The 10,479-nt window shown below is 40.2% G+C and overlaps 1 protein-coding gene across 3 annotated transcripts in view; it reads left to right on the top strand.

Moving 5' to 3' along the window:
- The first annotated feature begins 3,550 nt into the window (after window positions 1-3,550).
- Window positions 3,551-10,479, top strand: part of pde3b (phosphodiesterase 3B) — a 222,405-nt gene continuing 215,476 nt past the window's right edge. For all 3 annotated transcript variants that reach the window (XM_080190157.1, XM_080190156.1, XM_080190155.1), the window contains exon 1: window positions 3,551-4,684. In XM_080190157.1, the coding sequence (XP_080046283.1) occupies window positions 3,797-4,684 (888 nt within the window). In that variant the 5' untranslated portion in view covers window positions 3,551-3,796. The remainder of the gene's footprint in view (window positions 4,685-10,479) is intronic.

The raw sequence follows: 10,479 nt of genomic DNA, 5'->3' as shown, positions 1-10,479 counted from the left end.
ACAGTCAGTATTGTCAATAATAAATACACATTTTTATGGATGTGTACATTTAACAAAAAATGCATTTCAATTTGACAATGATAAAACGCCTGAGTTTAAAACATAAAGTACCAACTCTTCCAGATATATGTACTATATTATTGAGGTTTAAAGGATTTAAAAATAAACTTAGTAAAGATTTCCTTTCATTCCATTTTTTAGATTTATTGTTAATGTGTGGTATTTGAAGGAGGAAAGAATGATACAGTGCAGAGCATGTTAATTACATTATAAAAAGATATGAAACCAAACTGGTACACATTACAATAAAAACAATATTTTTGATGCTGGAGACCCAAAATAGAAACAGAAATCTGAAACAGAGACCACAGCCCTAACAAAGGGTCATCGAGACTCGAAACGTCAGCTCCACTCTCTCTCCACAGATGCTGTCAGACCTGTTGCGATTTTCTAGCACTTTTCTGTTTTTGTTAACTTCTCCAAGGTCATCCTAGCATTTCCCCATTGTCAAAAATTATCAAAAATACTCCATCCAACACCTTCATCTGACCTCATCATTCTATCTTCTTTAAGCTCCCTGACATTTTAACATAAAGATTTCAAAATTTACCTCCTTATTTTCAAATCATTTCAACATTATTTATTTCACAAACTAGTACTTTTTTTTGGAAGCCCTTAAAAGTTTAGTTGAGATTGAAAATGTAAAACAAATGAATGCTCATTTTTTGAAAACAGTTAACACATATTGAGTGTTTCTCATGTGTTGGTGCAGATTCAATGAGCCGAAGGTTCTCTTCTGCACTGTGTAATTTTATGATTGACTAGATGGGTGACAATTCTGTAATTACTTTAAGCATACTTTGAACAATTATTTTTTACAGTTTTCCTTTATTCCCTCATAACAGTACAAAAAGCACCCCAAATTACTTAGAAGATTCCTCATCTCAAAAGTAGAAAAATGCAAAAAGTAAATTAGATATTTCATTGAGATTCATAAAACATTGGAACCAACTTCCAAAAAAAGTTTCATAATTCAATAACTTGTATTTAAGGATGCTTGAAGGATGTGTACCTCCTGTTTGCCAGTTGTAATCTAAAAATGACCAGGATTTGAAAGGACTGTTATTTTTGTGAAATGAACCTTTCATATGTTTCATTATAATGGAAACAAAGATGTTAAAGTACAGTGTCTACAATTGTGGAACTTTTTTGGACAGATTTACTCAAACCGACAAGACAATTTGGTTGCAGAAAGTTTACAATAAATATACTTAATTCAAAATCACAATCGAACATTTATTGACAGCATGACAACCATTCTGTAACCAATGGCTAGAACATTTTGCAGCATTTAATTGATTCAGAGAGATCTAATGATGAAATAGTCTACACAAATAATGTGTAGCTTCTTACAAACTATTCCACTACGTTTCAAGCTTCCTTGTTTTACTGTTGTCATACATGTGCTCAGTGCATGTGCTTTTTTTTAAAGCAGTTTTACAAAAATAGTGGCACTCGTTTAAAATTATCCAAGCATTAGTTAACATCTGATGTATTCAGTGAAACATTCTTCTGGATTTCTTGATATAATTTATTTCACCCTCAGGGACACCATTTACAATGGGTACTTTCCACAAAACCACAATGCATGTGTTTGCCACGGTACATGCACAGATTGAAAGTTGGTTTCCCTTTGCAACTTTCTGATTTCAAATAAGATATTAAAAAGTGTGGTTGAAAATAACCACTTCTTCTAGGTTGTTACTTTTATATCTGCACACTCTTAAAAAGTTGAATATATAATCCAGGGTAACTCTTCTGTGTTGTGTCGCAGGAAGGCTGCATTGCTTGGGGTGTCATCTTGTAGATGAAATGTTAAATTGAAGTCCGCCTGCCTTGTCAGCTGGATATGGCACAATTTCCTGGCTAATACACAACGTCCTGTATCAAACTGCTGTTTGCGAGACCCAGCTGTAGGTAAATTGGTTGCTTTCCACTGACTATATTTAGTGCTACATTTCCTGTGACTCCTGTGGTTAAGGCCCTAGTATGGAAAGGACTGGGTATAGTACCACCCACACAGTGATACAAAGGCACACAGGACCTGAGTCTAGGGTCTTGTACTAGACAGAGACACGTATAGGAGCAAGCATGGAAAGAGCTCTGAGCTTACACCTTTGATTGTATGTGTGTATATAGTTATTAATAGTTAATAAACACAGGCCAGAATTTTACTGGCACGCCCACCCTGATTTGGGGAACAGCATTTTCTGTTGACCTCGGGCAGATGTGCCAGTAAAATTCCATCTGCCCTTACTGTCAAACTATACAAGACTCAGAGCTCTTTGTGAGGTCCACTGAACCTCATGACATCCTACAACATGGCGACAGGTATTGGAAAATAGGCTGTGGCACAGAAAGGGTTAATGTGGGATGGTTACATTGTCACCCACAATGATGTAAAGCAGTCCATGAGTTCAGAGTCTTGCACTGGACAGAAACGTGTGTGGAGGCAAGCACAAAAAGAGCACTGAGCTTAGACCTTATACATGTATATAGTGAAATACTTTTCACTGTATACTAATACATTTAACAGTGATAAATTAAATCAGTTACTTACAGTTAATAAAAACTTAAGAACATAAGAACATAAGAGATAGGAGCAGGAGTAGGCCATCCAGCCCTTCGAGCCTGCCCCGCCATTCAATAAGATCATGGCTGATCTGTCGCTGCTCAGTTCCACTTTCCCGCCCTCTCCCCATAACCCTTAATCCCCTCTCCTATCAAAAACCCATCAACCCGCGTCTTAAAAATATTTAGCGAGGCAGCCTCCACCACTTGCTGTTAAACAGCCCCAGATTGAGGACCTCTTTGTGAGAGCTACCGACCCACACACACACACACCTTACATCAATTCCCTTTGATGAGGTTCTACAAATAATGGAACTCAGTTGTTCTTTCATGCTCTTAAAAAGGGAGCAGCTTACTTGGAAGCCGGTTGAAGTAAACAATGAAGGACATGAGATATTTTTTAAACATTCATAGCTTCCCAAATAGACTGAGAGCTCAAGATAAAAATACTTTGACGTTAACACGTAGCAATTTTATAGAGTTGGGAAACGTGTTATGTGGGGTGTGGGGAAACAGAATCAGTGGAAGTTGCTGATGTCTTCTCTCTCTCGCTGCTCCAGACTGGGACTGGCGTGCGGCCTCCCGGGGGGGTTCCATCCACGCGCGAGGCCGTTCCAAGCGGCAAGGAGCCGTTGATTTGGGGGGGGAGGGACGGGTTCACGCGCTGGCTGGCTGAGCTAGACACAGCACGGGGAAGGGGGAAGGCAGTTAGAAGCGGGGTCGGGTGGGAGCTAGCTGTTCACGCGCAATCTGAGCGGGAGCTAGCACTGGAACTGGAGGAAGGCGGTTGGAAGCGGGGCCTGGTGGGGGAGGGAGTCGGCTGTTGACGCGCGAGCGGAGCGGCGGTTGGGTGAGGGGGCTCGTGCGGGTGCTGTAGCAACGGCGGCTCCGCGGAGTTGGAGGGAGGCGGGGTCAGCAAGCTCCGGTCGGGTTCAATGTGTTTATGTGCGAGTGGCGGTCGTGTATGTGTATATGAGTGAGTGAGTGCAGTATGTGGGCTGTGTTTCTCCTCTTATTCGGACAAGATGCTCGATCTCTTCCTCAGTTTGCAATGAAGTAATAAGCGAGTGATTTGAGAGGGGGAGGTGGCGGAGCGGTTAAAGATTCTCGAGTGCGGAATAGCGCACGGCAAGAGGAGGGGGGCGGAGAGGGTGAGAACTTCAACATGGCGTTGAGGGAGGAGGGGGATTCGGCGCCGCACAACAACACCAGCAGCAGCGGCAATGCCAAGTGCCAGGAGGAGAGTAGCCGCAACGGTTATGTGAAGAGCTGCGTCACTCCTCTGAAGCAGGACGGCGGCTTCTCCATCTGCCGGTGGTGTAACTTGGAGAGGCTCGGCTTGGCGCGTCCCAAACTCGCAGCCTTCTACCTCGGGGGCGGCTGCAGTGCCTTGGCCGTCGTCGCGCTGTCCATCGCGGCCAGGAGGTGCCTGGGCGCCGAGTTCCTCCCCTCCCTGTTGCCGTCCCTCCAGGCGGCCTGGGCCATCGCATTCCAGTCCCTCAGCCCTCTTTTCAGCATATGCTGTGCCTTCTTCTGGTTGACCTTTTATCTGAGGAAGAGTAAGCGGGAGAGCAGCACGGCCTGGCTCCTGTCATTGCCTCCATGTTGCTACCTCGGGGACTTCTTAGTGGTGCAGGTTTTTCTCGGTGAGGACCAGCTATTTCTGTGCCGGTTGCTGGCCCCGGCCGCAGTGCTGGGTTGCGTGGGATTGCTGACATTGCTGTCCACTTTGAAAGTGAAACAGAGCGTCCTGATCTTGCTCTTTGCCGGTGTTCTTCGGTTGGCTTCCATCACCAGTCTGATCGCCCTCCCGGCAGCCCTGAGACCCCTCTTGGCCTGTGGGGTCGGGATGGTGGGGGCCACCATTGCTGTGTACTTTGATTGCCTATTTCCCAGAGAAGCCCGTCGCAGGATAACCACAGAGGAGAAGATCCCAGTGATCAAACCACGCAGGAGATCGAGTTGTGTTTCTTTGGGAGAGATATCGACCAACTATTATGGTGGCTGCAAGATGCCCAGGAGAACGTCTTTGCCTTGCATATCGAGAGAGCAGGTACGATTTGCTCAAATTAACGTTATTTTCGACATTCCATAAAATATCAGATTAAGAGTGTACGTGAAAGCAGACGTGTCGTGTTTGTAAACATCTTCGAAATAGACTTTGTTGAAAGACCGTGTTGTATTCGGCGAATCTCTGAAATGTCGTGATAGAAGGCGATACATGCTTTATTTTGGAAAAAAATCTTTAGTGACGCAAAGGTACTTTCATTCCAGAACCCATATTTTAATTGCCCAAGCGAAAATTTTGAAGCTTTTGCAGAACATTGTACCTTCCAAGGAATAGTAAAAATTTTTGTGTTATGGAATTTTATCATTTTCAAAATCGCTAGTGTAAATAACTGCAGTTTATTTCAGTAAAGAACGAAATGAAAATTAGTTTTTAAACACGGTCTAACTTGGAAGAAGAATGTTGTAGGACTTATATAAACACAGCATGTTTAAAGAGCACTGTCTTTGCCTCTGAAACGAGTTCAAGATTTAATGTCTTTCTTTATGTACTGGATAGCTATAATATTCTACAATTCACTTTGTCAGTTTACTATTATAAGGTATTTTGATTGTCAAGTGGCACTTAAATGCAATACACTTCAAAATGAGCCACATTAACTAACCTGAGCAGTTTTTGGTTCTATTCCGAAATTGCGGGTTGGAATGTAAAAGCTAATAATAGTGAGCGACTTCAGTATTGTAAAGAAAATCCTGATTTGCACACCTTAGTTGACACCACTGGTAAGGTTTTCATTATTCACTGTATTTAAATAATAGGGTGGAATTGGATTACTTCAATCTTTGACTAACTGCTTTTACTTTCTAAAGTTATTGGAAATTGTTTCTGCACATTGAGGAATTTTCAAGATAGGCAGTTGCACAGTCAGATCCACATGCACTTTTGATCCATCCCTCACTACAGATGAACAATATTACACAATTTTTATAGGCTAATTTTGGTAAATGTGTCTAAAGAATGTATGGTGCTTTTTTTTTTGAAAAGATGGATTGGGCATTTTTACGTATAGTGACAAATGTTTTGAGTCAAAATATAGAGCAGATAATTACTCTCCATCTTATTATAAATAAATGTGTACTAACAGAAGCTATTTGCTTTTAATAAATTATAAGAATATGGTAATTCTTTATGTGTGAAGAGGGGAGGAATGTGGTTGGCATAAAAATGTTTGGGCCTGAGATCTCTTCATCTTGGAAACAAAAAAGTTTAGTATTGATTTGTCCATGTCTAGTATGGCATTAATATTGCAATATTTTGCCTTTTGTTCAGCATTGGAAAATGTTTAGTGTAAGAGCTGGATTATCTCAAGTTGTTGGCGGGAGAAGGACTTAAGTTCAGATTTTGACTTTTTTTATATTAAAGTTTAAACTTTGAATCTAATTATTTTAAACTATTTCATGAAAACTTGCAATACAATAGACTTGTAATGATTAATATTGACTGGATAACTTGCAGTTAAAATTAAGTTTACCTCTGTGTACAAGGTTCAATTATGGGCATTTATGATCATTTTCATTTATTATTCATTCTTTTTGACTTAATTCCCTTTCAACTTTTGCATTCTGTGCATCTCCATATTCATTTGCACGACCGTCGATAAAGGTTTTAGCTGTGTTAGTGCAACATACTCTACAGAGCTTCTTCCAAAAACACCTTCAAGCCTTTTAAATTCTGGAAGAGCCATCATTGTTTAAACAGGCATTCAACTCTCTTGATGTATCTCTTGGTTGGCAACTGTTTACCTAATGCTTGTTTATGAAATGCCTTTGAATATTTCTTTACATAAAGTTGCAATGCAAACAGAAACTATTGATCATTGTAAGTTGGTGTCCTGGCGAACTGCTCCCAAGGTACTGCTAATAGTTTATGATTAGCTGCTCATTGATATCAAAGAGCAGCCTGACTGATATCCTGTATTCCCTTATTGTGGACACAAAGATGGCTTCTATTTTGCACTTTGTTTTCATTTAACAGTTAAAATAAATAACTTGACACTTGAGAAGTCTTATGAACTGAAAGTTTTTTTGACCTCTGTTAGAAAATCTGAACGGAAGAATGAATATAGGCAAATGACTGCTCAAGCTGGCAGGTGGAAGGGCTGTGGCATCTGAAACTAGTTTGGTGAAAATGCTGTTGATGGCCAGCCGATGTGAATCAGTGGTTCTACACAGGTCCGTTCTAATGACAAGAGATTCTGACTGTTTGGCTCCAAATAACCCTGAAAGCCAATCAGCTAATAAATATCATTAAAATTGCTCTATCTGTAAAGTTGGAATGCCAACATCTTTTACACTATGTCTGTGACTGCATTGCAATTGTTGCAGTATGTGACAGGAGCAGCCAAGTAACGCAGCACATGCTACATTTCCGAAATGTTGCATAGTTATGTAATTACATTAAATGGTTAAAATATTTTACAGAGGCTCCTGCGAGTTCAAGGGCAAGTTGTAGGCTCAGTAAACTCTGGATTTATGGGTTCTAGTTGGGAGCTGGCTGAAGTCAGGTTTATTTGACTTTGTTTCCAGCTGAGGTATCTGATAGGTAAAAAGATCAGATATACCAATCTTTTATTTGTTTCCTATTTTAGATTTTTAATTTGCTGAAAGTGAATTAATAATTTACTCAAGAATCACAAGTACAATGATTTTAAATAAATGTTTTTGAATTTGAGCTGAATATTAGTCCAGCTGTAACTTTGTTCTGACTTGGTCATTCCAAGTCAGAAATTCCATCAGTTGACTGTAAACATGTTTTCGTATGCTCACATAGCGTATGTTTTGTGAGTGTAAGAGAGAAAAATTTTCTTAATTTTTATACAGTATGATAACATAGGAATATGAGAACAAGGAGCAGATAAAGGCAAATTCAGCACTTCAAATCTGCTCCACCATTCAATCAAATCATACCTGATCTCTTGCGCTCTGGAATCACTTTCCCACCTGTTCCCTATATCCTTTTAACCCATTTTTTATTAGAAATATTTCTATCTCCCTTTTGGAAACCATTCAGCAATTCAGACTCCACTGCACAATGGGGCAGCAAGTTCCACAAATCCATCATCCTCTGCGGGAACTAGTTCCACCTCATCTCAGTTTTAAAACATTTGCAAGAAGAACAGAGAACGTGTTTTGTCTTGTGGGTAGAATTTAATATATTTGTGTGGCTAACAATCATTCTATGTAACGTAGAGAAACAGGTTGTAATTAAGAGGGGTGAATTGAAAGTAGTAGTCTGAGAAAAGAGGTCATGGATCGTGTCCCTGCCTCAGCAAGAAGCTCTGGACTTGATGGTCCAGAGAGATGAGTTCATAATATGGCTAAGCAGAATGAGTATCAATGTATAATTCCTTACAACACATGCCAGTGACAGGTGGGAAGAGTGGTAGAAATTTTTGGTCAACCAAGTGATGGAAAGAAAATTGGCGCTTCCACCATCAGCATTCATAGCACTTGATTATGCATGTAAAAGTGGATGCTGCCAAAGCAACTCTGACTTCTTGGCGGAGCATTGTTTGGCTCACTTGGCTGGCAGCCATTGTGGATCAGATTTGTGCCAACAGCATGGGGGGATCGATCCCTGTTCTCCCTAGGGAGGATTTGGGAATTGTCTTTGACCTAGCTGTGGTGGAGGTCGCGCTGCAGTGGGTCAGACCTGCCTTCCAACAGAACTGAAGAAGTTTGAGAAAATATAAACAAATAATACATTTTGAGAGAGGAAGAGGCCTTCCTGAATTTGAATTTGAATTTGAATTTGCTTTGTGATGATATGTTTGGTGATGGGAGATTAGGAATAGGTTTGGAACAGTGGAAGGCCTTGAGTCTCTGCCACTATTCAGTGAAGTTATGATTGATATATGACTAACTCCATGTTTGCCCCATATCCCTTCATAGCTTGAGTTGACATAAATCTATCAAATTTGTTTTCGTGATTAGATGACTCTTGATAAACTTCTATGGTTTCTTGTATTCAAGTTCTTTGGTTGCGACCTGCTCTGATGTAAAAAGTTTTGTTTTTTTTTCCTCTTGTGAAGCCAACTTGTTGTTTACAAAATTTAAGACCATAATCTATGGGGGCAGCACTGGGCCATTTGGCCCATTGAGTCACCTCTGCCATTTAATCATGGCTGATAAATTTCTCAGTCCCATTCTCCTATTGATCCCTTTACCAATCAAGAATCTATCTCTGTCTTAAATGCATTCAGTGACCTGACCTCCACAGCCTTCTGGGGCATTGAACTCCATAGACTCATCACCCTCTGGTTGAAGAAATTCCTCCCCATCTCAAGTCCGAAGGGTCATCCCTTTACTGTAAGGCTGTGCCCTTGAATCCTCGTCTCTCCTACAAATGGAAACATTTTCCCCACATCTTGTCTATCCATGCCTTACATTAAGTTTCAGTGAGACCCCCGCTCCCCCCCAATCCTTCTATATTTCCATTGAGTAAAGATCCAGAGTCCTCGTAAGTAAAACTTTTCATTTCTGGGATTTTTCTCTGAATCTCTTCTGGACCCTTCTAAGGCCAACATATCCTTCAATTGTGAAGGTTCTTGATTGAAGCAGGTAACTCCAAAGCAAGTAGTTTTTCTGTTGGCCCTATATTTGTCCTTTGTAATTCCCTGAATGCAAGGAACCACAAGTTTGATTTAGATCCCTTGATTTTGTTGAAAACATATGCAAGTTCCATGATGCCATGGATGAAGAATAGTTTCAACAACCCATATTTGTGCAAATATCTTGCACAGGTAACTGATTGGAGTCTTGATCAACCTATTTAACCATTTCTTGAGTGATGCCACATTGGTTGGGTGCTTTTTTTTGTTTACTTTTCACCACTCACCAAATTGAAAAACAATGTGGGAAGAATTGCACCAAAAGGTGAAGAGCAGACTCCTCAGATTGTGGAACAGTGACTGCATACGATATTAAAAGTAAATGCAAGAAAACTGTTTGGCCCTTATTGCAATATGGGTGGGTGGCCAGTACATTAGCAAAGTGGCTTAAGCAGGATTTTGATACCACTGTGCCATGCACCATTCTTTAACTGAGATCCCTGACAGTGCTAGTAAGTGTCCCTAAATGCTAATTTTAGTAACAGGAAATACTTGATCTATCAATTGGTAAAATATTGTACCCAGGATATTTTGTTGGAAGACAAAAGTGAGAAAGTTGTTGGTGTGCAATGGAAAGGAACACACAGAATTTTTCTGTGTGGAATCGAATGGCTTATAGGCAATTTCCAAGAGTCAGTGCAAGTTGTCAGATGGTATACTCCATGAATGTCATGTCACAAGAGAGGCAATGATAGCATTGGAGGAGACTTCGCCTCCATGCGTGCACTGGTGTTTTTCAACTGAAATCCCATTTCCTGTCCTTTTATTTTCAGATTATTCGGTGAATTTCATTTGAAAAATATTGCAACCTCATCTTAGGAGCCCATTGTAATAAATTCCAAGTTCTAATAACCCTTCTTATATAAAAGGATATATATATTCCTCTTTCATTTCTCTTGTGCTAATCCCAAGTTTATAGTTCCTCATTATGTATTCACCAGTGGAAACTAGTTTTTGCTGCAGAAGTAAGAGAATTTGAGGTGCACACAATTATTGATACATTTAAAGTAATCTGCAACAAGGAAGAGATCCTTGATTGCTCCATCGTTGAATTAAAAAAGAAGTTTAGCATCAGCCCAAGTTTGAAGAAATGACTGCATTTACCTTGATGAAAAAGCTACAGGTGCCATTTAACAGCTCAAAGGTCCAGTGAGACACGTTATGTTTCCAC

This window comes from Carcharhinus amblyrhynchos, chromosome 6 (assembly GCF_965287045.1).
Source record: "Carcharhinus amblyrhynchos chromosome 6, sCarAmb.v2.hapA, whole genome shotgun sequence".
NCBI classification, from domain to species: domain Eukaryota; kingdom Metazoa; phylum Chordata; class Chondrichthyes; order Carcharhiniformes; family Carcharhinidae; genus Carcharhinus; species Carcharhinus amblyrhynchos.
The sequence above is the reverse complement of the archived record's forward strand: the minus strand, read 5'-3'. Positions and strand labels throughout refer to the sequence as shown.